This window comes from Chaetodon auriga, chromosome 15 (genome assembly GCF_051107435.1).
Source record: "Chaetodon auriga isolate fChaAug3 chromosome 15, fChaAug3.hap1, whole genome shotgun sequence".
Lineage (NCBI taxonomy): Eukaryota > Metazoa > Chordata > Actinopteri > Chaetodontiformes > Chaetodontidae > Chaetodon > Chaetodon auriga.
In genome coordinates this window covers 5857929-5884142 of record NC_135088.1, presented here as the reverse complement: position 1 = coordinate 5884142, position 26214 = coordinate 5857929, and the positions used below count along the sequence as shown (strand labels likewise).

The 26214-nt window shown below is 42.9% G+C and overlaps 2 protein-coding genes and 1 long non-coding RNA gene across 10 annotated transcripts in view; 2 read left to right on the top strand and 1 right to left on the bottom strand.

Moving 5' to 3' along the window:
• The first annotated feature begins 243 nt into the window (after window positions 1–243).
• LOC143332563 (stromal interaction molecule 1-like) lies at window positions 244–20759 on the top strand. Of its 7 annotated transcripts, none has more exons than XM_076750164.1 (14): window positions 244–308; window positions 579–657; window positions 2661–2804; window positions 6898–7028; window positions 7162–7276; window positions 9153–9264; window positions 9689–9804; window positions 9996–10173; window positions 12464–12641; window positions 12916–13262; window positions 14724–14959; window positions 15773–15859; window positions 17562–17625; window positions 18500–20759. In XM_076750164.1, exons 3-14 carry the CDS (start codon window positions 2663–2665, stop codon window positions 18924–18926), a joined length of 2133 nt encoding a protein of 710 aa, XP_076606279.1. In that variant the 5' UTR covers window positions 244–308; window positions 579–657; window positions 2661–2662; the 3' UTR covers window positions 18927–20759. The 7 variants fall into 7 exon arrangements, with proteins under 7 accessions (XP_076606279.1, XP_076606280.1, XP_076606283.1 ...); XM_076750168.1 differs by lacking the exons at window positions 244–308; window positions 579–657 and adding an exon at window positions 1312–1455 and having other exon boundaries at window positions 9999–10173; window positions 12916–13083; window positions 13162–13262; window positions 18500–20758; XM_076750166.1 differs by lacking the exons at window positions 244–308; window positions 579–657 and adding an exon at window positions 1343–1455 and having other exon boundaries at window positions 12916–13083; window positions 13162–13262; window positions 18500–20758.
• The window catches only part of LOC143332568 (uncharacterized), a 20524-nt gene continuing 3022 nt past the window's right edge, over window positions 8713–26214 (bottom strand). The window contains exons 3-10 of the long non-coding RNA XR_013078230.1: window positions 21384–21889; window positions 20629–20694; window positions 17897–18828; window positions 15691–15908; window positions 14718–14952; window positions 12877–13278; window positions 12437–12632; window positions 8713–10162 (exon numbers count right to left, since the gene is read on the bottom strand). This is a non-coding gene — a long non-coding RNA (uncharacterized LOC143332568). The remainder of the gene's footprint in view (window positions 10163–12436; window positions 12633–12876; window positions 13279–14717; window positions 14953–15690; window positions 15909–17896; window positions 18829–20628; window positions 20695–21383; window positions 21890–26214) is intronic.
• dub (duboraya) overlaps window positions 23487–26214 on the top strand; it is a 7812-nt gene continuing 5084 nt past the window's right edge. For both annotated transcript variants that reach the window (XR_013078229.1, XM_076750173.1), the window contains exon 1: window positions 23487–23573. Coding sequence is in view for 1 of the 2 variants with exons in the window: in XM_076750173.1 (XP_076606288.1) it covers window positions 23568–23573 (6 nt within the window). In the remaining variant the exon portion in view is untranslated. The remainder of the gene's footprint in view (window positions 23574–26214) is intronic.

Here is a 26214-nt window from a genome sequence, read left to right as displayed (position 1 = left end):
CCTTCCAGTGCTACCGGAAATTAAACAACCAGGAAAGAAAACGTAAACTTCTGAGTGGAGAATCTGAGGAATTCAGGTGGTTTTACCTCATCATGAGTCTGGAACTTTATCACTCTTTTACACACACTGATGGATGTGCTCATATCTTAGTGCCAGCAGGTTTGACCAGTTCAACCAGTTAAGGAGCTGTTTTAAACTCCTGTTCCTGTTCTCTCTGCAGTTTGTGCTGTTAATGCTGGAACTCCACTGGCTCCTAATTTGCTGTGTGATACGTTGATATTTGATTAGACACATCTCTCCAAGATAAGGTAATAAAGAAGCATCCATCTTAAGATGCCTTATCATGTCTAATGTATTTATATATTCTAAAATATTTGTAAAATATATAATTTGTTCTGGACTTATTTCTATCATTGTCCCACAATTCAGTAAAGTTGATCAAAATGGAGAAAGAAAGAATTCAGTAAGTCCTATACACACTTGTATGTGTATATGTAGGAGGTGTAAACGTCAGGTGATATTGTGCTTTAATGCTGTTTTACATATATATTCACAAACTTTCATTTAAATGAACACAGACCAAGGGACGCTCAGTCACTCTGGAGCAGAGCACCTGTTTTCCTTCATCTTGTTGTGATCATCATTTACATGCAGCAGGTCAGTAATCAGATTTCTCTTAGGATAAGATAAGATAAGAAAAGATAAGCCAGGGAAATGTAGTCGTTACAGACAGCAAGAGTAAACAGGCGAGGTAGAAAAAGAACAAACACACAATAAAAATTAAACGAATTTTTTTTAAAAAAAGTATAAAAACAGTTCAGTAATAATATTGCCTTGTGAAAGATGGCTCAGATTCATAATGGAACATTTTGCACCCACAACCTCTTTTTGCCTATTGGCCCGCTGTTATTTTTGGAAGTCATGCTACAGTAACTTCCTGTCCATAACAATGTATCAGAGCCCAAACTTTCCTTTGTGTGTGTTCAAACCAACAGACCAAACACGCAAGACAAACTTTATATAAAAAATACATAATCCACATTTACATCATGTGACAATAAAGCAGCAAATGTTTTAGAAATTTTGCTTGAAAAATGAATAAAATGATCAATCGATTATTAAATGGTTGCAGATTAATTTTACTAGCATCGACAAATCGATGAGTGAACAAATTGTTGCAGCACCACAACAAAATATACCTATTAAATGAAGAATTTTTTTTTTTGTACGCCTATGTAAATTCGGAGCTTTCGGCCGGTAAGTGAACGCACCGCAGGCGGATCTCTTCATGTGTTTTTTTTTCTCAGCACCAGTTTGTTGAGTTTGAGTCGCGGGGCGGAGAACTGAGGAGCAAACTTTTATCAGCACGCGTAGACTTGTTTCGAACACTTCGTGTCGTATCGATCGGACCTGATCAGATCAGATCGATGGATTAGAGGAGCGGCTGCTGCAGAGGTGAGTGATGGCTTCACGGTTCAAACTGTTGGTGCGTGACTCTGAGCTCAAACTGCGGTGAAGCGCGTTTTTCCGCAGCTTTCAGGAGTAGACCGCGTTTTCACTGAAGGGATGTTAGTGAGAAACTCAACAGCTGTCTGACCTCTGACCTCCAGTCAGCCTGAAGGACAAACAAACTTTATTTAAAAGATAAGTAATCTGCATTGATGGAGGAAGAAGAAGTTTTCAAAAACTTTCTACGAAGCAGATTAATGAACCACTGGAGCCAGGATGGAGATAAATCAATCGAGTACCGGCATTTCTATGATTTCGGTCACATGCTGGTGCAGGTGACGGTAATGTGGTTTTATTTATTTAATGAATGCTCATTAAGCTGATTTTCTGGTTCAGGCTGGGTGAAAAGAACAGCGGACAGTGAACGCCTCCACGTTTGTTCAAGTCAACATCATCATCTTAACCAAACTTTGCTTTGTGTGTGCAAATATTATCTGAGAGCAAAGTGATCTTCCTTAAAATATACACAATACTTCAATACTTCAAGATACTTACTGTACTTCGTGTTGCAAAGATAAGTACATTTGCCTCAGGTACCTCAGGCCGGTTGCATATCCTGGATGATCAGATATGAATTTCACATCTTGAGATTATTTTTGTTTTTATTAAACCTTTATTTAACCAGATGAGCCCAAATGAGATCACAAACCTCTTTTTTAGGGGAAGCCTGGTGGCGATAGCAGCATCACAGTGTTTCAAGCAACATGCACGCAAACATTAAAAGCAGACTAACAAAACATACATCAAGTCACAGAATCACATGCTCAAGAAGACAGACAGGAGGAAGCGGATCTCGCTAAGGAAGCAATTACAAGTCCCACTTGAATTTGCCACCAAACCCTTCACTACATTTTGAAATTCCCTCAGTGGGATCAGCCTATCGAGCTGCAGATCTGTCTGTAAATGGCTCCAGTCTGCAGGGGAAAGAACATCAAGGCCTGTTTGTCCACTTCAGTGTGAACCTGAGGGACGAACAGCAGGAGGGTATCATTTGACGACTAACGTTACTAATTTTAATTGAGATACAACCAAAAAATTAATTAATCTGATGTTGAAAGTGATGAGAACAAACTGCTTTTATTTTGAAAAGTTCTAAGAAATTCATTTTGAACAAACGTATAAATAAAACGTTTCTCCCTCTCTCTCCTCAGACATGGAGGGTGTGTGTGTGTGGCTGGTGTGTGTGTGCATGCTGAGTGCGTGTGTCGAGGCTCACAGCTCATTGGACAGAAGTGACCATGCCCACCCGGACCACCAGCACTATCATCTGGTTTCCAGCGGCAGCGCAGCCTCAGGTAGGAAACACTGCCTCTGTGTGTGTGTGTGTGTGTTTGCATGGTCCCCAGAGGATGAATCCCAATGATATTGATCCTCTGACTTGTTATCTAGCACCAGTGTATCTCAATTGTCAGTTATTGGTTCTTAAACATGTGTTTGCGTTAGCATGCTTCCATCTGTCAGCAACATTTGTGCGTGCAGCGAGCGTATTAACCAGTCAAGAGTTTCATTTTGCAGTTTGGCCAACTTACGAGAAAGTGACTGATGTGGTTTAAACGGAGGCTACAGCTGATTGAGAGCTCAGCCCGATTTAGAGTCCAGCGTATTCATTTTAGCCGTTTGATAAATACAGACCTTGTTCTTGAGCACGGACAAGGGCTGTTTTTCTGTTTGTGGTCAGTGTTTTTGTGGTTTTTAAATAGTAAACAAATCATCCTGAGAGAGGGGGAGGGAGATCCTGTCACTGCACAAGCATGTCCTGTCCTTAGTGTCGCCTCTCGTCAACCTCAAACTTCGTCCTGATGCTTGGACTTTAAAAGTGTTCTATTAAAACTAATTCATCTACAGAGTATGTGTGTGTGTGTGTGCAGCAGAGATAGCGTGGGAGCTAGCCGTTAGCAGCTCACCACAACTTCCTGGAGTTGACATGATCATGATGTCACAGGAAGCATGGTGACAGAAATAGACTCTGCTTCGTTAGAGAAGACGAGAGGGTCCCACCCTCACGTCTGAGAGCCAATAGAGTCTTCGTACGTGAGTTGCATCACTTCCTTTTCCAAAAGTGAAGTATAAACTGAAACATGCTGCTGCTTTAACGGTTCATTTAAATCCTTAAGTCTCTGAATGAGACGCAAACAAGATCTTCTGTTTAAAAAAAAAAGTCTATTATAAGTGGGAAAAAAAATGTAAGAAAATCACGGGCGAAAAGTTGTTACTGTTACTGAGCAAGTGAAACTTTATCTTCAGCCTGTTATTAAGACATTTGTAGCTAACATTAGCATTTAAATAGTAGCATTTTAACATTAGCATTTGAATAGTTGCATTTTAACATTAGCACTGAAATATAAACTTTTTAGCAAAGTCATGGTCACATTAGCATTTGAACAATAGAATAACAACACTAACAAACTTACATTAGCATTAGCAAGGTGATCATTTCGGCATTAGCATTTTAACGTTAGCAACTCATTTTAACTGTAGAATTTATATTACCATTTTAGCGACTTTAAGCATTTTAGCATTAGCATTGTAACATTAGCATTGTGCTTTCCTGCTGTGTTGGAGTGTGTTCAGACTGATGTTCAGCGTGTGACTTTGACTCGACCTTCCTCCTGTTTTAATTCTATTATCTATGTATTTTTATCCTCACAGCTGCCGATCTTAATCCTCAGACTAAACTCAGACCTTTAGCTGAAGCTGCTTCCTCACCTGTCGCTGTCTTTACCTCTCTGTCTTCTTCGGTGGTTTTGTGGCTGTCGCAGTCGATGAGGAGAAACTTAAGCTGGATTTAAACCGGGATCAAGGGGTTAACAGCAGTCCTCCTGGAGATACCTTTTGTTATAGGTTTAAGTCTGTTCAGCCTCAGATTTCATGCACTGCAACACTACATGGTTTTGTTGGTGTGAACGCAGCCTCGCTGTGGTCGCGTTTTAAACCTCAGGCAAACTTGACACTACAAGTTTGTCGTCTGTACACCCACGGGTTTTCAAACAAACTCTGTACGCTGTGAGCTCCAAGTTGAGTCCCAGCTTCGCCTGTATTTGTTTACATTCAGTCAAATTGTCACCATTAAAAGTGTGCTGAATTAGCTGTTAGCGGTTCCTGTTTGCGGTGTACCCTTCGATCTACAGTCAGCTATCCCTGGATCACTTTGATCCTGAAGGTCTTGGATGGTTACATGTGATGGACATCAGAGATAGTAATGATATCCTCTGGAAGTTTAAGTCACAGGTATGACTGAAGGAGCGAGATTTCTGACCTGTGTGTGACCGCTGCAGCTCCACCTGCTGACTTTGTTGGTGACTTCCTGGACACCTGCACACAGCTGTCCCTTTCACCTTCTTTGTCTCACGTCTCATCATTCAGCTCTCCCAGTTTGAAAACTTTTGTTTTAAACCAAGGTGACTAGTTAGCTCTTCGCTACTCCAGCTGTGAGTGTGACCAGAGCTGCAGTATGAAAACCTGATCTCTAATCTGTCCTAATATTTACCCAGTGAGCTGAGAGAGGTAGCACACACACACGGATACAGGCACTGCGGCAGGTTTTTTACTGTTATGTCACTGTTATCTACAGTGTGAACAGCTCGTATTTATACTCTAGTCTGAATTATCTGACATCTGGATCAGCTGCAGCTCCATCAGTGCAAAGGAACTAAACATAAGGAGGTCAAAGGTCACCAGAGGTAGAAGAAGGCCTGTAAGTGTTGACTTAAGATAAAGAACTGATGCCACCATAAAAACACTGCATTATAAAACTATGAGATGAAAATAGTTTTGTTGGGCTAAACTCAGAATAATTCTTAAAGGAGCCTGCAGATCAGACACTTTGGGCTCTGTGGACTGTAAACCTACGAGCACGCCATCGCACACGTGCAGAACATGTACAGACACGCAGACATCCAGTCGTTTGTACATAACTGCTGTCTGGTTTGGATCAAGGCCTTAAAAAACCACAGTGAACCTTTAATGTGGGGACTGATTTAACTGATCAGACTGAGTTTTTTTTCCTAAAATAAGCTGATGGATGACTGCCTCAGAAAAATGTCACCTTATTGATAGAAAAATGTTGAATGTTGAGAGACACCTGAGCCGATCAGTATCAGGAAGTAGCCTCCCCAATGCTTGACGACTGAGTGATTGGTATCAGCCAAACTGAAGCTAACCAATCCTCTCTTAACTCCACAGTGTTTCTGTACTGAACTCGACTGTGTGTTGACGCAGCGTTACTGAGGTTTAGTTCTGTTTACCAGATTGGTAAAGTACACAGCCGCTAAGCTGCTATGCTAACTCTCTTTGTCATTATCAAAGTCCAGTTCAGAGAGCAGTCAGCTACCAGCTTCTCTTGATTAGCCAGCGCTGACATCACTTCCACCAGTTAAAATGGCGGCGGTGGGGGCAGACCAAACAATCAGTCAATGAATGGAGAAAGTAATCAGCAGATTAATCCTTAATGAAAATAGCCATTAGTTGCAGTCCTACAGTCCTGCCTTTACGAGGGGACATTTTTCTGCATTGAGTACTTTTACTGTCAATACTAAAAGTACATTTTCCTGATTATACTTACATGCTATGACTTAAATAACATTTTCAATGCAGTGCTTGTAACAGAGTATTCTTACAGTGTGGTATAAGTACTTTTACTGAAGTAAAGGATCTGAACACTTGTTACACCACTGCTGGAAAGGGAACACACACACACACACACACACACACACACACACACACACACACACACACACACGGCTGAGTGATCATTCAGAGACTCCTTCGTTGTGGAGGCTGAAATGACCAAATGTAGGCATGAATGAAGCTCTGACTCGGTTCAACCTGTTTGAATGTGCTGCTCACTGAGGCTAACAGGAGCTGAGACTGTTGCTGCTTTGTGGAGAGATGTGATGAAACGTCAGCGTGTTCGTTGAAGGAAACGCCGACTCCAGAGTAATTTCATGTGATATTGTAACTTCCACTTCAGTAAAAGATCCTTCCGTCCCTCGGACTTGTGAAGCAGAACTGTGATGCGTCTCCCTTCCTTGACCCAAACAAAGATGGCAGCCAGAAAAGATGGATGTATATTTACTCGTCCTGCTGCTGTTTTTGGCTCGAGGAGCGGAGCCGACGTTTGTCAAACTGACACAGAAGCTCAGACTCAGAGTTTATACCTGCTGGTTAGACTCATTGTTGAATCTAACTTCCTCCTTCGTATTCTTTGTGGAGTTATCATTGTATGTAAATACTGAGCGTCCAGCGGGACGTTTAAAGCACTGAAAAAGATGCATTTGCACACACATAAGTTATAGTGTAATCATAATTATTTTGTGCTCAGTAAGTTTATTAGCATGTTTGCTATTATCCACTTTGGTATTTGGTTGCTGTTATACTCCCGTGCTGCAGATCTGTGTAGGATAGACCAGCAGCTCTGCCAGGATGAGAACTCCCTGCTGAGTTTCGAGGCGATCTGCAGCATCCACAAACAGATGGACGACGATGCAGACGGGACAGTGGACATGACCGAGACGGACGAGGTGAGACAAAAACACTTGCATTACATTGTCCTGACTTTTGCTCTCACAGTAACCTTTTTTGTGATATGAGGTATAGCTGTGGAGCTCACACAGACTTGTGTCAGTAATGCCCTTCCTCCTCCTCTTCCTCCAGTTTCTCAGGGAGGATCTGAAATATCACGACCCCAAAGCCAAACACAGCAGCTTCCACCGAGCCGACCTGCACATCAGCGTGGAGGACATGTGGACCGCCTGGAAGAGCTCTGAAGGTGAGCAGGAGGGGCTCCAACACATGCTAACACATGCTATGGACATGTTAACAAGGTTCAAAACTTCATTTTTATTAAAGTTTTCTTCAGTATCAAAGTAATTCAGTGACAGTTGTCTGTACACCCATGATTATACTGCTAACAGGAACTGCTAATAGCTAATTCAGCATACAATTAATGGTTGACAGCGACGGCTTTAACTGTTTCTGTTGTGATAAAAGGCTCTCAAATAGGCCTATGTGTTGTTGTTAGCATCATATTAGCATGTGGAAGGGCACGGAGGTCCCGGGGCAGAGCCATACCACCAAATGTAATTTATGCAGTATTGATAATTATTCTTTGACTAAACTGAAATGAAGCATAGTGCACACAGTGTTCAGGCAGGTCACAGAGGTCAAGCTCAGTTCACATTCTGGCTTCACTGGCTCAGCTGATCTCAAACCAGCCCACGTCAGCTGACAGCTCAGCTGATTCTCTGCTTCGCACTCTATTGGCACATCTCAAACAGGGCACCCTATTTAAGCTGTCCTAGCCTGCTTGCTGTCGCTGCTTCCTCTGCAGGCCATTTTAAACCCACCTCCGCCCCTGCTCCACCTTCTATGCTATGCCTGACTTAAATCAATGTCACCTCTGTTGTCACTGATGCCTGCTCCGTCCTGTTCCCTATGGGGTCAGCATGTGGAAGGGCAGGGACGTCCCAGGGCAGAGCCATACCACCACATGGCAGCATTAATACATATTCTTTGGCTGAAGCGGTCCTGACTGAAATCTGATTTCACACTGAGCTGATAAAGCTCAGAGATCCGCTTTGAAATACAAGGACAGGACACAATGACGGGATGAGCAGCCAGTTCACAAACAAGAGCTCATTGTGGCTCTAACTATTACTGATGTGAAAAATGGTCCACATATGTGAGCGCTGAACAGGATTAAAGTCACTGACCAGAGCATGTGATGTTGAATCAGCCCGCCTCTCCTGCAAACAGAAATCCAGCCTGACTGGAGCTCAAGATCAAATTTATGATCAGCTGCTGGTGTTTGTGTAAAAGTCATTCGGCGTGGAAAAACTTCGAGAACATTAAAGAAACAACGCCGGCAGGAAAAGTTGCTTCACCAAAACAAGAGCACACAAACATCAACTGAAAACTCTTCAGTAAAGGACTGCTGGACGGAGATCTGAGGTTTCGTCATAGCAAACACACACACATCATTTACTTTAAGCATTTATTCACTCTGTCAGTAAAACAACATGTTCACACCTTCACCTCAGCTCAGATAGCCAGACTTCCTTTTAGAAACCATGACTTTAAGGCTCATGTTGTTTCAAAGATGTCAGAATATGAAATTTGTTTGCTTTGAAAGTTTACGGGAAAATGGAAGCAAGCAGAGAAAGTCGGGATGGAGAGGAAGAAAGAAAGAGAGGAGGAAGAGGGATCGATCGTAAAAATAAAGTCCTATTTATGGATCCACTTTATTTTCCAGCTCAATTTGTCTTTGGGATGACGTAAAAAAAGACACACGAAGAAGAACATGTTTATTTTTAGAAAAAGTGCATTAGCCGTAATAACAGAGAGAGACACGGATATACAGCAGAGTCGCAGCTGCTCTTGATTTTTCAGCTATTAACTTATTAAATTACTTCGTCAGGATGGAAACACGTTAATCTTTTTTTTTCTGATGCAGCAGAGACGATATCTTCAGACGTGTTCTGTGACTCAACTGTGATGTTAAAACACGAGAGGAACAAACTGGAGCTGACAGATTTATTTAATCCTGCAGAGGCCAAAGTTCATTCGGCGCTGATCTCTGACTCTCTGAACTGCATGAAGTGACTTTATTAAATCAGCGCTGTCCTCCGGTGTGTCTGTGTGCTCAGTGTATAACTGGACGGTGGAGCAGGTGGTGGAGTGGCTGATCGTCAGTGTGGAGCTTCCTCAGTACGCAGAAACCTTCAGGAAACACCAGCTGGATGGGAAGGCCTTACCCAGGTATCACTCACACATCTTTCTATACTTGTGAGGACACTCAGTGACCTGACGCAGTGGTTCGAACATGCATTTAAACAGGAAGTGTAATTTAGCCATGGAGTCGCTGGGTTAGCTGTGGGTTACAAACAGCATATTTGTTTAGATTTTGTCAAACAGTCTCCATTAAAAGTTTGCTGAATGAGCTATTGTTCACTCCTGAGATTTAGTTTTTTTGATATTGTTGAAATCTTGATGTTCCTACAGCAGTTTCCTGTTTGCCCCAACACTCAGATCTCTGAGTGTCTTTGAATGCACCAGTTTTTCAGAGCTGCAGAAGCACACAACCATGACAGTGTTTGTTTCCACTTCCTGCAGCTGAAACTGAAACTACTGAAACGTTTGTTGCTCTAAAACTCATTGATGATCTTCTCTGCTTCCCGAGCAGGCTGGCAGTGAAGAACACCACCCTGACTGTGGTGGTGTTGAAGATTTTAGACAGAAGTCACTCTCAGAAGCTGCAGCTCAAAGCCCTGGACATCGTGCTGTTCGGACCACCTCCAGGTATATCTGTGTATGTGTGTGTGTGTAACAGATTGCCTGGTTGGTACCCCGAACTGTTTCGTGAAAGGAGCACCATAGAAAAGTCAGATATACAGAAAAGATACATGTACATATATCTTTTTCCCTGTATGTATATATGTAAGCATGTGTTGTATATCTGTGTTTGTATTTATACACTGCGTGTGTGTCAGCAGGCCGACAGAACCGGTGGAAGGATCTGGTTCTGGCTCTGTCCATCCTGATGGCGCTGGGCGGTTGCTGGTTTGCCTACGTGCAGACCAGGAAGTCCAGAGACGACCTGGGGAAGCTGATGAAGGACCTGGAGGGTCTGCAGAGGGCTGAGCAGAGCCTGATGGACCTGCAAGAGAAGTGAGTCCATCACCGCTACAGCATCTCTGCACTGAATCTAACTCACACACGATTCGCTTCAATCCACAGGAACAATCAGCACGTTATTTACTCAGTAACATCGTTAGCTTACCTGTGATGAAGTGTTTGCCACAGACTATGTAGACATAGTTTACCACTTCCATCATCCAAACGGGGTGTAAACAAGGCTACAGCACTTGTTTTGATGCAAAGGGGGTGTGGACAGTGATGTATGCCTGCTCTTATCTATGAAGTTTATCATGAGAGGGAAATATCTGATTGTGCTAAGCTAACTGACATTATATGCTCCTTTAGTCCAATCTCATTAGCATAACATTTTGTAATTTGAGGTGTGTTGTGTTTTCTTTGTGAAATATAATTTAAAATCAGTTATGCCAGTTAGTTAGTGGGTGTAAATAACAACTAATCTCTACAAAAGAACTAGTTGGTGAAGTGCAACCTGTTTTAAGATAAAACTCCTCTGACGTTAGCACAAATCCAAGTTAGAGCAGCTGCTGCAACCGACTCCTCTTGACTGATTTTGTACATTTTATAATTACATGTAATTAACCTTCAGACTGTAACTGACCTGCAGCTACCAGGAGAGGAAATAACTCATCTGCTGTGTGTGTGTGTGTGTGTGTGTGTGTGTGAGAGAGAGAGTGTGTGTGTGTCGACAGTCTGCAGAGGCTTTCTCTCTAAAGTCCTTATATGGTCAAAGAATAGCCAGCAGCTCAGTCTGCATGCTAACACACACACACACACACACACACACACACACACACACACACACACAAAGACATCACACATTCAAGCACTTGGCACAGAAACACACAGTGAAGTGTGTGTGTGTGTGTGTGTGTGTGTGTGTGTGTGTGTGTGTGTGTGTGTGTGTGTGTGTCATGTTGTAACATGCTGGTTCACCTCACAGCTCTTCTTCTGTTTTTTTACTCCGACCACAACAACTACAGCTGATTGTACCAGTAGTTTTGTTACTATGGGTGCTACTACACATACAGTACTCCTGCTACTACTGGTACAGTGGTTACTTCCATGACATCCAACGTTACTACTGCTGTAACTTCCATTACTACTGTTACTACAACTGCTGCCATTAGTACCACTATTCTTACATCTGTTACTATGCTTACTTGTACCGCCAGTACCATCACTACTGTTACTGTAGTAGAATTCATATTAGTACCTCTCTGGTAGTATTATTACTACTATGTTACTTGTTACTGTAACAACTACACTTGTATTAGTATTAGTCCTACTACAATTGTTTCTTTTAGTGTTACTACTGTTACTGCTGTACTACCACAATTACTACTGCTACTGTTACTACTGTCACTACTACTACAACAGTTATGACTATTACTACTATGGCTGTTACTACATTATTTCTTCTAGTATTACCACTGCTATTTTTATGTGTACTACCTTTAGTACCACTGCTGTTACTCCCCTTACAGCTACTATTGTATGATTACCACTACTACCACCACAATTGTTTCCTGTAGTATTGCTAGCTAGCTACTGTTACTACCACTGTACTACCACTACTGTATAACCACTAGTTATACAAGTACTGCTGCTACTATCATTATCATTACCACTCCTACTGTCACTGTGATGCTGTAACTATTAATGCAGTTGGCTGCTTCTACTGTGACAAATGATACAATACTGCCATTGTTAGTACTACCAATACTGAAATATTTGCCACTACTCTGTCTTAAATACGTCACGCAATACATCTCACTTGTTCTATCAGTAGTTTTCAGCAGAAATAGTACCTATAGTACAACAATAGAGCTGTACTGTGAGTACTGCTGCTGTATTTTCAGTGTGTCAGCAGCTGGTCTGGATATAGTGTCAGTAGATTAGATTCAAACAGGTGGTGATGCACCGATGACAGGTCACATATATACTGTTACACACACTATATACACACACACACAGTAAAAACACACACACAGATACACATTCCTTCATGCTCCCCTCAAACACTGACACCCCCCCCAAACACACACACACACACCAAGGCACAGTGCCCCCTGCTGGCTCCAACATTCATTACAAACACTCAGTCTGACTTCAGAAACAATAGTTTTATACTACACACAGCAGTACAGTTTTACAGTAACAGGCAGACTGAAAGGAGCAACAGTAGTCGTGGTGGCAGTAATAGCAGTACAGTAGCAAAGAAGTGGTGGTAGTAGAACAGTGGCAGTAATAACAATCGTGGCAGGAGCAGTACCCATTACATCTGTGTTGTTCCCTTCAGGCTGCAAAAGGCTCAGGAGGAGCAGCGCTGCGTTCAGGTGGAGAAGGTGAAGGTGGAGGAGGCGCTGAGGAGTGAGATCGACTCGGCCAAGCAGGAGGCTTATCGGCTGCAAGAGCTTCGGGAGGGAGCTGAGAACGAGAGGAGCCGGCAGAAATACGCAGAGGAGGAGCTGGAACAGGTAATCCACGGAGACAGAGAAACAGCTGGTTGGATTGTACTTTTATAATTTACTTGTATTTGGACTTGTACTAGTCGGGTACTTGTCACAGTGAGGTATAAATATTTTAACTTAATTTCTGCTGTTCAGGGTCTGTCAGTCAAAACAATGAAAACAACTGAGCCAACACAAGACTTAAGATATGAGTTTCTACCTTGCAGAATACAACTGTTATGATCAAAGTATGGAATATTACCTTGATAAGAGTGAAAATCCTGAATCGTGTGTATCGTAGGTACGTATGGCGTTGAAGAAGGCGGAGAGGGAGCTGGAGTCGCGGGCTCACTGGGCTCCACCGGAGGCTCTGCAGAAGTGGCTCCAGCTGACGCACGAGATCGAAGTTCAGTACTACAACATCAAGAAACAGAGCGCAGAGAGGCAGCTGCTGCAGGCCAGAGAGGGGGTGAGGACAGCAACACACGCTGATAACACGGAAACACACATGATGATGATGGTGGTGGTGATGATGTCGGTGTTTCAGGCAGAGAAGATCAAGAAGAAGAGGAGCTCTCTGTTCGGGACGTTTCATGTGGCTCACAGCTCCTCGCTGGACGACGTTGACCACAAGATCCTCTCTGCCAAGTGAGTGACCTTTGACCTGACAGGACATTTACTTCTTCAAACCCACAAATATTCAACTGACTGTTCGCTAAAGCTAACAGTTATCAGATCATGATATCATGCGACTAGCTTGAGGCTAATGCTAACTGGTCCTAGATCATAATGTCATGCTAACAGACTGAGGCTAAAGCTAACAGAGCCTAGATCATGATGTCATGCTAACAGACTGAGGCTTAAGCTAACTGGTCCCTGATCATAACATCACGCTAACAGCCTGAGGCTAAAGCTAACAGATCCTAGATCAAAATGTCATGCTAACAGCCTGAGGCTAAAGCTAATAGAACCTAGACCACGATGTCATGCTGACTGAGGCTAAAGCTAACAGATCCTACATCATGATGTCATGCTAACAGACTGAGGCTAAAGCTAACAGAGCCTACATCATGATGTCATGCTAACAGACTGAGGCTTAACCTAACTGGTCCCTGATCATAACATCACGCTAACAGCCTGAGGCTAAAGCTAACAGATCCTAGATCAAAATGTCATGCTAACAGCCTGAGGCTAAAGCTAATAGAACCTAGACCACGATGTCATGCTGACTGAGGCTAAAGCTAACAGAGCCTAGATCATGATGTCATGCTAACAGACTGAGGCTTAAGCTAACTGGTCCCTGATCATAACATCACGCTAACAGCCTGAGGCTAAAGCTAACAGATCCTAGATCAAAATGTCATGCTAACAGCCTGAGGCTAAAGCTAATAGAACCTAGACCACGATGTCATGCTGACTGAGGCTAAAGCTAACAGATCCTACATCATGATGTCATGCTAACAGACTGAGGCTAAAGCTAACAGAGCCTACATCATGATGTCATGCTAACAGACTGAGGCTTAACCTAACTGGTCCCTGATCATAACATCACGCTAACAGCCTGAGGCTAAAGCTAACAGATCCTAGATCAAAATGTCATGCTAACAGCCTGAGGCTAAAGCTAATAGAACCTAGACCACGATGTCATGCTGACTGAGGCTAAAGCTAACAGATCCTAGATCATGATGTCATGCTAACAGACTGAGGTTTTAGCTAACTGGTCCCTGATCATAATATCACGCTAACAGCCTGAGGCTAAAGCTAATTGGTCCCAGATGATGATATCATGCTAACAGACTGACGCTAAAGCTAACAGATCCTAGATCACGATGTCATGCTAACAGACTGAGGTTTTAGTTAACTGGTCCCTGATCATAATATCACGCTAACAGCCTGAGGCTAAAGCTAATTGGTCCCAGATGATGCTATCAAGCTAACAGACTGAGGCCAAAGGTATTTGTATAAATGGTATAAAATGATCAGTAACTGATTGTGACATCGGTGCTACAGAAAAGGCTCTTAGGATGAGGACTAACTGATGAGTGACAAACATTGGCTAGAGCTGTTCCTACTGTTAACAACCGCCACCCATCCCCCCACTACCTCCAGACAGGCTCTGGCCGAGGTGACGGCGGCCCTGCGGGAGAAGCTGCAGCGCTGGCAGCAGATCGAGTCTCTGACCGGATTCTGTTTGGTCAATAACCCCGGCCTGGGAGCCCTGGCTGCCTCGCTCAACCTGGACCCGTCCTTCCTCGGCCTGCGACCTCCGACCCCTCAGCACCTCCTCCTCTCTGATGACCTTGATGATATGGATGAAGACATCCTGTCTCCTGGGACGCTGCAGTGTAAGTTAGATTGTTTAGTAGATCAGTGAGCACACGACTACTATATGTAATATGTGCAAGACTTTTAGTTTAAACAAAAATGAATTTAAATTATGATTTTTTTCACAGAATTAAAATGTGAAGAACAGTTTTGGCGTTATGACAAATATGTCGCTGGAGTCACACTCCTGGTCGGGTCACTGTAATCTCTTTTGTCCAAGAGGCCTCCATGACAGGTTCCTCCTTTACCATGAACGCACACGATGTAGTTTATTTTGAGCCACACACTGTCCTGCCACCACAAATACTAGAGCACCAAATGTGGATTCATACACGATTTCTTCCTGTTTGTTTGATTAAAAACTACAGTTGCAGCTGATTGAAGATATTAATAAGTCTATACTGGAATTATGAATTTGTGAGCAGTTTTGGAAGATTTTCGCCTTCAGTAGGAACCAGTGGACTTGGAGCTGAGAGCCACAGACAGGAAGTTGAAGCACTCAGAGATGTTCTGACAGGTTGTTGTTGGTTTGAGTCTGAACATGAGATCTGGAGATACTGAAGTCCTGAAGGTGCATGCATGTAAAAACACAGTGACTACTGTAGAGATTCAGTCACCACTCATCACTTCAGGTTCCTTACGGAGGCTCATGAGGGACAAACCTTATGAGAAATGTACGCCATTCTCAGTCAACATCCTGTCAGAAAAGTGATGAAACACATTTACCTAACCTCAACTCCTCTCAGCTCACCTGTGGTCCGCTCACTGTCTCCACCCCCTCTTCTGATTGGTCCTCTTTTCTTGGCATCTCTCTCTTGATTGGCTCCCTCCAGATGCAGCATGGCAGATGGACCGGCGAGTGAGCGACCTCTGGCCCCTGAGTGGCATCGCAGACACCCAGTCACCATGGAAACACTCTGGTTGGCCCCTCCCTCCTTCAGCCTCCCCCTCTCTGATTGGTTCATACCTCTGTACGATCAGCAGAGATAATTGATCAATCAGATGGATGAGCATCTCCAAAAAAAAAGATAAACAACATCTTAAAAACAAGTTATCTTCCATTTGGGAACTATAATTAATATTTAAAAATATATTACTGGTAAAATTAAATGTGTCACATGAACACAGGAAAACTTCAATTTTCAGAAAATGACAAAGAATCGAATCTTTCATTAGATTCAGCATCTTTGATCCTTTGAAGAAGCAACAGTTTTAAAATCTGATTGCCTGAATTTGACCCAGCAATCGCTTAAACGTCACAGAGGATCCTGATTTGTGTCACCTCCTAAAGGCCCAAATGAAAAAAGCTTCTCACTTTCACACAGAGGTATGACTCAACCGGAAGGCGGCGTTCACATGAACATTTGTGAGCGGTCATCAGCGCATCACAATAGGGCGCTTTAACGTTTGCTTGTTAGCCACACGTGCAGATGCTGCTCAGTGTCTCCAGCGGCATCGCAGGTTGCCAGATGTGGTCAGTAAGCACAGGTTCTGGCTTTGGACTCTGTGCTAGTAGTGGAAAAAGTATTCAGATCCTTTACTAGTATTAAAAGTACTAATACCACACTGCAAAAATACTCCAGTAGAAGTAAAAGTCCTACACTCAAACCTTACTTAAGTATGTAAGTATTATCACCGAAAGTATGAAAAGTAAAAGTATTTATACACTGTTGGCTCATTTAATTGACAGCAATGCATCATATTCTTTAAGATCATCATATGTTTGCTGTCCTGTGAGAACCACGTATCTCCAAAAAGTCTGATGAGCTCAGAAAAGCAGCCTGTTTTCAGCGTTGTGACGATGCATCCCTTCAGTTTATCACAGTGATTCAGATCAACTCATGTGGAGATACGTGGTTTTCACTGGACAGGAAGGGTATGAAAAACTGTAACTTCATCAAAGCCGCTTCACGTGTGTGTGTGTGTGAACATGCCGGACAGCAGGTGTCCATGTGAACGCCTCCTCTGTGCAGCTTCACCCTCCTCTTCCTCCACCTGGTCCCTTGAGACAAAGCTGTACGGAGTCTGCTCCTCCTCACCTGTTGTCTGTCTGAACACCTGGAAAACTGAACTCTGTTTTAACAGCACTGTCTTCCCTCCTCTCTTCACTAACATCCACTTACAGGTCTGCAGCAGTTTAAAGCACAGAGTTTTTTACTTTCAGGCTTTCAGCTTTGGCTCCTGACACACGTCAGTTCACACAGTCGAATGTTTTGATTACAAAACACAACAGATCCATTTTGAAAGTCCCCTGTTTTTAAGTTAATAAGTCCAAGGACAACTGATTGGAAAATTGCATTTCAAACCAGTTTTTCTTTCATAATATTCAGCAGTTTTCTGAATTGACCCTCCATAATCAGATCCCAGATCCACTTTACAAAACAGAAAAAACTGAAAAGTCTTTGTCTGGTGCTGATTTACAAACCTCGATGAAACTCATTTTGCTGGACAAATGTTGAAGCTAAAATATGTTTTGCTCTTTTTATACTGAAGACATGCTGCTTTATGCATCTGTTGTTATTTGCAATTGGAACCCTTCAGCTTTTTTTTGAGTCTAAACTTCCTGTTTCTGGTTTTCAAAATAAAACACTCTAACTGCACCTCCTTCTCCCTCTCCTGCAGCTCAGAGTCTGATGCCCCTGCGACAGAGGATAGGAGACCCCGCTCTGACGTTCAGCTCTCAGAGGTTGGTTGAAGGGCGGGGCTTACCTCAACAGGAAGGGCGTGGTCTGATCACATCGTCCCGCCCTCCCAGCGGCCGGCAGAATCGCAGCCGCTCCATTGGCCAGCTGGAGTTCCCTCCTGTGCCCTCCCCCTCTCTCTCCTCCTCCCTGTCTCACCCCTCCATCGGCCCCACCACTCCTCTTCAACCCCCTACCCTTTCATTCTGTCCTCCCCCTCCTCCCCCCACCAACTCCTCCTCCTCTTCTTCCTCCTACGCTGAAGGCTCTACTCACTTCTCTGCTCTGCTCTTCCGTTCGTCTTACTTCCATTCTGTGGAGGCAGCGTCTAGCCTCCCGCCTGCAGGAGGCGCTGTGACGAGCCGGAGGCAGCGCTGCCGCTCTGGCAGCTTCGGGTATCTTCCTCTGCACGGCTTGTTTCCAAAGATCCTGATGAACTAACAAGACAGAAAACACTGAATCAGCGGACGCCATTAGTGAAATTTTAGCTCTCTCTCCTCAACTTTTACAAAATTTTTATGAGAAAGAAATAAGAAAACATTTGTAGATGAGATCACAGCTTTATCTCTTAATTTCGTTTCCCCCTGCTCGCTCGTTCTCTCCTAACTCACCTATCCCTCAAACAATCATGTGTTTCATAAAGTGGTGAACCTCGCTTGTGAATGAATGTGGTGAGCAAGCTTTGCTGCCAGTTTGTCTTAGTGGACAACTGCGGTACTGCAACTAACACATTACTTTACTGTAAAGTTTAAGTGTTTGCAGCACAGCTGTGTGTTTATTATAAGTTATTATCTGTTTCTTTCTGCATGCATCCATGTTGAGCATGTTAGCAACATTAGTTTCTGCCGTCATTATTCTCTCTCTCTCTTTCTCTCCCAGGGACATCATGAACCGCTCCGACTCTGACTCCGCCCTCCCTCTCTCTCAAGGCGAATCACGAAGCCTGTACGGCTCCAAGCCCTTCCTCCTTTCATCCAGGCTCCACCCCCTGCAGGCTCAGGGCTCCGGGGTCGGTGGAAGCCTGGAGAAGAGCTCCAGCCTCGGGGAGCTGAGGGGCAGCACTGCCGCCGTCCTCGCCTCCTCCTGCTCCACCCGTTCTCTCTACGTCACGTCCGATGCTGCTGACAGCCCGCTCGCCTTGTCGTCCTCTGCCTCGTCCAGCTCGTCCGGCAACGGTCGGGGGACGAGCGTCCTGGCCAGGAGGAGCCCTGTGGAGGAGGACGGAGGTGAGGAGATCGAGCCGTCCGGCAGCCGGAGGAGAAACGCTTTTAATAAGATCTTTAAGAAGAAGCAGGGGCGTCACTGAACCAGAGGAACGTCTCTGCATCTGATTACAGACTCATGATGATGAGATCTTCATCTTCATCATGATGAAAGAACCAAACGCTCACAGGGAACAGCAGTTTTTAACCCTTCACTCAACCAAATTTTCATTTCCCAACTTTTCTGAGCTTATGCCTCCGTTAAGCTTGAGAAGAGATCAGATGTAGAAAAAGCACAACACAGGCGATACCTCACAGCACCCAGGGGACATGGAGACGAACTTCAATGACACAAACCAACGAAGAAGAACACGAGGAGCAGAACTTTTTTTTTCCTTGTTGTCTTTTTAAAGGGAAACTTTGGCAGAAGTTTCTTAGACAAACAAGGTCTAAAGATGATTTTCTAAGTGGATGTAGATTTAGAGATGGAACATTCAAAGTCTGTCCAAAGACCTGTTGAATTCAGCAGCTTTAAATTTGACCATTTTCATGCCGAGAAGTCTCAGTGTCCCGTGTATTCTGTCTGTCAGCTCTTCAAAGAAAGACGAAAAGCGGCAGGTTTGATTCCTACAGCAGCAGATTCTGTTGTCACCAAATGTTTGTCCAATAATTAAGCTGCTGATGAGTCATGTGACAAACAAAATACCAAAAAACAGCAGCTAGATTCCAAATTTCCCCTCAGTTCGATTCAGCTTTGAGAGGCAAAACTGAGTTTTCCAGTGTTTAGCCAATCAGAAAGAGGGGGCGGGACTGTTTCTTATTACTGTTCGTTTATATTCTTGTTTTATAGCTGCAGGTGAAATTTGTGTGCGACAGGACAGAGATGTTAAATAAAACACGTGTAATCTACCACTTTGTGGACTGTTGTTGTTAGCATGCTAGCTCCTGCTCCTGTTAATGTTTACAGCCCCGCCCACACCGTTTCCTATCCTGTTGGCCTCATCAGCGTGTTCATTTCGTAGGCAAAGTTCGGTCTGGCTGAAGCTGAAGTCAAACAGCCCATGAAGGCCCTGAAGGCAAATGCTGCATTCAAGTCACACGGAGTTATCGCTATTACCAAACTGAGTTCACATCAGCATCCAAGCTGCAATAAAGACAGAGAAACTCTGACTGTTTGTGGGATACTGAGGACCAAATCATACAGCAGTTGTAGTTTTGGACATTATGACGTCTCCGGTCTGGAAATACAGACTCTGAGGATGAATCAGGCTCCAGGTTGTCTGTTACTACATGTGTCAGATGCATGATGGGGACTCATATTTTCTTTTGTAAATAGCCTTCATGTGTATATATCAGAGTGGAGTTTATGATTTTATTATCTGAGCTGTTGAAGGGCTCTGCTTTTATGATGGTGCATGAAGACCAGCAGCCCTGAGTGGGGTTTTTATCAGGTAGTTTCAGATTTTAATCATTTTTCAAGCAAAAATAATATTTTCTATCTTTGGGTTTTAGTTGAACAAAACAAGACATTCGAAGGTGGAGGTTTTAGCTATAACGGGTATTTGTCGCTATTTTTCAATCTAGAAAACAATCAGAAGATGAATCTACAATGAATGTAATCGTTAATATTTAGAGTTTAGACGGCTGCTTGTGTTTAGACGACGTCTGTTTGGCTTCTCGTTTGCTTTTATTTCTCAAAAAAGACATTTTAGTGTCAGAAGTAAAACTCAGTATTATTGTGGAAAGACTTCAAATGATACTAAATAATAAAAATAATAATAATACAAAATGTTCACAACAACTCACCAAGATGCCAAACGAGCAGAGCCTGAGGTCGGCCTGTTTAACTTACTCTCACTGTTTGATGCTCACCTGCAGAGGAAATGTAAGATGTTACTTGGAGATGTAGAAATAAAAAAAAAAACTGTCTGTACAGTTTGGATTCACTGACACACACACACACACACACACACACACACACACACACACACACACACACAGAGTAATGAATCAGATGATGTGTGTGTATTGTCTGAGGCAGGATGTTCAGAGGGATGTGAACTTTTAAGTTGTCACTGTGTGTTTACTTAAAGAACGCAGCTGTCAGACTTCATTACCCAGAAATCCCGTCACATGATCCCGGTAAACTAAACACTCATCTTTAACAGAGTTCACACATGAGGAAGAGAACGCATGAGGACACTCTGCGGGTGCCACCTGCCTCTGACCTGTCACCTGCTCAGGAAATCTGCCAGAGAGGCAGATGTGTAACCACCGGGTGGCAGCACAGAGCCAAACAACAGCAGACTGAGGAGAAGCAACATTTAGGGCTCATTTTGGTTTGTAAAGGGTCACATTCAGCTGTTCTTCCCTTTAAACAGACTGAAAATACGACAATTCCTCCTTAATCTGACCATCAGTCAGCAGTTCTGCCTCTAAGCGGATGAAAAAACTAAATCCTGAAGTCACGTGCAGACACACACAGAGGTTTGTATTTTTTCTGTGTTCTTATCGACTGAAACTGATGTTGCGTAATGACTTTCTAGTGGCATCAATTTCACCTTATATGGTTTCCTCCTTAATTATACAGTGTTTCTTCCTGTCTGCTTCACTCCTCTCCTTTAGCCACGTCCTGGTCACTGATTGGCCAGAAGATGAGATGAGATACACCTGAAAGGCGAAGAGGTTTGTGGCATTTTGACGTTAACAGAGACTTCACACATAGTTTTGTTTGTCTTTATCTGTGGGGATCTTTAAAAGCTGTTTCACAGAGTGCTGCATGCAAGAGGTGCCAGAGGTCCTCCATTCAAAACCTCATTTAAAAATCAGTCACTTTAGTGACAGTGTGTTCCTCTAACCTCCTCCCCTCAAATTTACCAGAACTGTCAGTATCATATTCTCTTCTTATGCAAGCAGTGTTAAGTGAAGAAGTGAAGAAACACAAAAGGAGAAATGAAAGAAGAAAATTTTGGCGCTCGAGTGGCTCAACTTCCCTTTAGAACGCAAGAGACGTCCTCCAGAGCGACAGCAGGCTGCACGTTCCTCTTCACCCAGATCATCACAACATCTGAAAAACATGCAGCAAGTGGACAAATTAACAGAAACACCTTTTAAGTGTGTTATAAAAGCTGTTGCATTGCATTCTGGGATATAGAGCACGTACAGTATGTAAAAACGGGATGAAAATCTGAGAATCAAAACTCAAATCCAACCAGAGTTGTCCTATAATTTAACATTTTGTGGAGAAATTTGGTACTTTTTAGTGCATTAACTATAATTCTAATAATAAATCACATTCCCGATGATCATTTCTTATTTTAGCTTTTGCTCGATTGCTTTATTTCTATGAAAATCGACCTGCAGAGACTTCATATTTGCTTTGTAACTTGAAGTTAATGGTTCAGTTGATTTTTTGTTTGCCACTGAAAACTCTCTCAAGCAACAGTGTTTTCATTTTCCTTAAAATGTCATGCAAAAATGAACAATCCTGACCAGTTAAAGCTGATGCGACCAAAAAATCAGTCTGCAGCAAGATCCAAGAACTGACTCTCATAATAGAAATGAAGGGAAACCAATAGAAGTTTGGACAGTCGAGAAAATAATCACCGTCGTGTTAGTCTGACAGTGATGATGATGATGGGAGTTGTAGTCATTAGATCAAACATGAAGAATGCGGCAGGGTCCTTTTAAATTAGTCTGATATCAGCTGATACTCGGGGCTTTTCTGCTGAAGAGTTTCAGATCTGTTTCATTAGATCAGTTCTTTTGGTCAGTAACATAGAGAGGAGAGCACACGCTTTATATCCTCACGTCTCGATTATTGTGACAGCACAGCTCTGGATTCAGCAGCTAGACCAGAACTTCACACACATCCTGGTCTCACTGCACCGGCTTCCAGGCTCTGGCTCTCATCATGGCAATGTTGGCCTGTGTATCACTTTGGCCCAGATATCAAGATCTCAACAATTAATGGGGTGATTGTTATGAAATTTGGTTCCGATTTCACCACAGGATGAATCTGAGTGTCACCAGCAGGTCAAAGTTTTTTGTGAAGTATCTTTGCACAAAATCCTGTACAGATGTTCATGTTCCTCACAGGATTAACAGTGATAACTTTGGTGATCCTATGACTTTTCATCTGACGCCATCATCAATCGACATTTTACAGTGTCCAGTGCTTTGGATTTGATCAAAATATCTGCAGAACTAGTGACACTGTTATCAGCCTCAGCCATGTATGCAGCATGCAGGAAATGCTAGCATGCTAAACTAAGATGGTGAACATGGTAAACATTACACCCGCTAAAAAGCTGCATGTTAGCCGTCTGATGTTAGCACTTAGCTCAAAGCATCACTGTGTTTAAGTACAGCGTTACAGAGCTACTAGCATACCTCTGGACTACTTACTGCTGGTACATTGACAGTATTATATTGCTGTTAGCTGCTTGCTAACTTCTGCAGCTGCATTAAGGCTTCTTGTTTCCTGTCTTTGTCTTTTGTTGTCCCTTTACTCTGACTGCTTTGTGTGCTGTTGTGGACAATTTAAAATCACATATGATGAATCAACATGAAGAGAGAGAGAGAGAGAGAGAGAGAGAGAGATGATCAACATGAAACAGAACATGAGCTGCTCTCTCTCTCTCACTATGTGTCTGTAGTGACTCTTGTTCTATATTTAACCTGCAGGACGACTCTCGCTCACACATACTCGACATAACCGAGGCCGCTAACAGACGACGAGCAGGATGGAGGTAAAACTCTTCTAATTTTTAACTCTGCTCAGTGTGTGTGGTTGTATGGTGGTGGTTGTTGTTGTTGTTGTTGTTGTTGTTGTTGTTGTTGCTGTTTTTGTTGTTGTTGGAGTTTGGAGAAAAGCCAGACAAAGAGGAGGTAACGGTTTATTGAGGCTGCTGTAGATGGTTCATCACTCTCACTTTCAATTCAGCTTCCACAGTCATTTGTGCTCATTTCTGAATTTATTTATCTAATTTTTTTGAGTGACATAATAAAAATGTGCAGGTTCCGGTTGAATTTGGCTGAGTGCGCTGAGTGACTGCACGGATAAAATCAAACTTTGCATCAGATCTCATCAACATGGTGTCGTCAGGTCACTTAGTCCTTTTATTACACTTGTATTTATAGATTAATCTTGAATGTTTTACCGTTTAATGAATTGCACTTGTGTTTCCTGCGGTGTGAAAGCATGGATTTAATTTATTTCAAAATAATCAAAAAAGTTCTCTCTGTTTAGCAATTTAAATATCTGCTTGACAAAAGCTTTTTCACTCATATTATATTATATATATCGATATTATATTCATCATAAGATCGTGTTTCCCTCCTTCAAATTCCACGTGAACGCCACCGAAAAACCGGATATGGGACCTTTCGGATGGCACTTAAATGCACCACGTGTTTAACGATCTGAGAGCATTTCTCACTGCCACAAATCGACATCCACAGATAAAATGCAAACGATACAGCACATGAAACATGTCGCATACATGCAAAAACATATCAGTGAACTTATTTTGTAAGATAAAACAAGTAAAATAAAAATATTTTTTAATCTACCTGTGAAATATGATGCACTATTTTCTGGATTTGATGTGTTTTCCGGAAAGAAAACTGCTCTTAGTTGTGTGAGGTTCATATTATTTATCTGGAGTTTATCGAAGTGCAACAAACTACATGTGTGTGAGTGTGTGTGTTCACTGACCTGGAGGTTACTGCCGGTCATTGATAACACATTCATCAAAGTCTACAGTGAGAAAGTTTTACAATGATGGAAAGTTATTGTGTTGGTCATTATTACAGAAACACAGACACCTTTCCTCTGGTTTACTTCTGAACATCACTGAGATACGTGCCAGGGTTCTCCGTCAGGACATTTATTTGACGTATTTATGTGTCTCCATTTGTGTCTAACAAATGAACGATTACATTCAGGCCTGGACAAAACAGTAAAGACATTACAATTAATTCATTATAAAGGATTTTCTGCAATTTGTGGATTTGCTAAAGGGGGTGAAGTAAATCTGCATCGAGTTCCACTTTGCATTTGAGAGGGTGCAGGGGTGGAGGGGTTGTGTAGTCACTGGTCTAGTCTGACTCATCGATCCTTTATCTGACTGAGGTTTGTGTTAGTTAGAATCTATGACCCCGACCACGACTCTGATAAATCAGTAGCCTAACGGTGCAGCGTATTGATAACTGCACGACGCTATCCGAGGTGCTGAAGTAGCAGATTTGTAATTGCGCCCTTTTCTCTCAGTCCCCCCCTTCATCCTGGATTTATGATATTCTCTACGCTTACATGATTGGCTGAAATGGACGGGGCCATCTGATTGGCTACAGATAATTCCCTGTTGAAAAAATAAAAATGCCTCTTTGAAACGAGCCAGTTAGCACCGCTATGAAAACTAAACTGAGTCTTAAATATGACAGTAAATATGATGCTTGTTTTGTATCAAACAGTATGAATAGTGGCTATTCTTGGTTTGAAAAACAACAGGGATGAACCCCCTGTCACACACACACACACACACACACACACACACACACACACACACACACACACACACAGAAGGAGGAAGTGGTTTAACGGTTGTTTTTCATCACTTTCTGCCTTCAGTTTATAGGTTGATGAGTACACACTGTGGAAAGACTGAGCAAGACTGTGTGTGTGTGTGTGTTTGTGTGCGGCATGTGGTGTGTGTGTGTGTGTGTGTGTGTGTGTGTGTGTGTGTGTGTGTGTGTGTGTGTGTGTGTGTGTCCTCTAGGCGATGTGATTTCATTATCTGTTGAATGTCAGCAATGTGAGACCTTCAGCTGAAATGGACGTGGATCAAGCTCACGTCAACAGCTGTGTGTGTGTGTGTGTGTGTGTGTGTGTGTCTAGCTGTCTGACCCTTTAATAGACTTGTGCTGTCCTTGTGTGTTTGCACTGATACAACAGTTTTGTACTGAAGCTGCTGATATTTTTGTTTTCAGTCCATCTGATTCACATGTTACAGCATTTCGGTGGGAAGCCAGTGAGCGATTGTGACCCTGCTGTTGCGTCTGCTGGGCAAAATCCAAATATATGGACAGACGGTCAATACTGAAGCAGCAGTAGTAGTTGTACTAGAGGTAGCAATGGTAGATAGCAGTAGCAGCAATAATAATAGCAGTAGCAGTACTAGCAAATAGTAAGCAGTAGTGGGAGTAATAGCAGTAGCAATAGCAGTTGTAGTAGTAGAAACAGAAATAACAGGAGCAGTACTAGTGGCAGTAGTAGTTGGGGGGGTAATAGCAGTAATAGTAGGTGTAGTAGTAGCAGTAGTAACAACAGTAGCAGTAGGAGTCACAGTTGTAGTGGCAGTAGCAGCAGGAGTAGAAGTAGTAGGAGTA

What these genes read in the sequence shown, in the direction of transcription:
- LOC143332563 (XM_076750165.1), top strand. Translation starts at nt 2,663, where the DNA reads ATGGAGGGTGTGTGTGTGTGGCTGGTGTGTGTGTGCATGCTGAGTGCG. An exon ending in GCTGTTCGGACCACCTCCAG is followed by an intron (nt 9,805 to 9,995) that starts GTATATCTGTGT and finishes CGTGTGTGTCAG; the next exon opens with CAGGCCGACAGAACCGGTGG. An exon ending in GTCACCATGGAAACACTCTG is followed by an intron (nt 15,860 to 17,561) that starts GTTGGCCCCTCC and finishes CCTCTCCTGCAG; the next exon opens with CTCAGAGTCTGATGCCCCTG.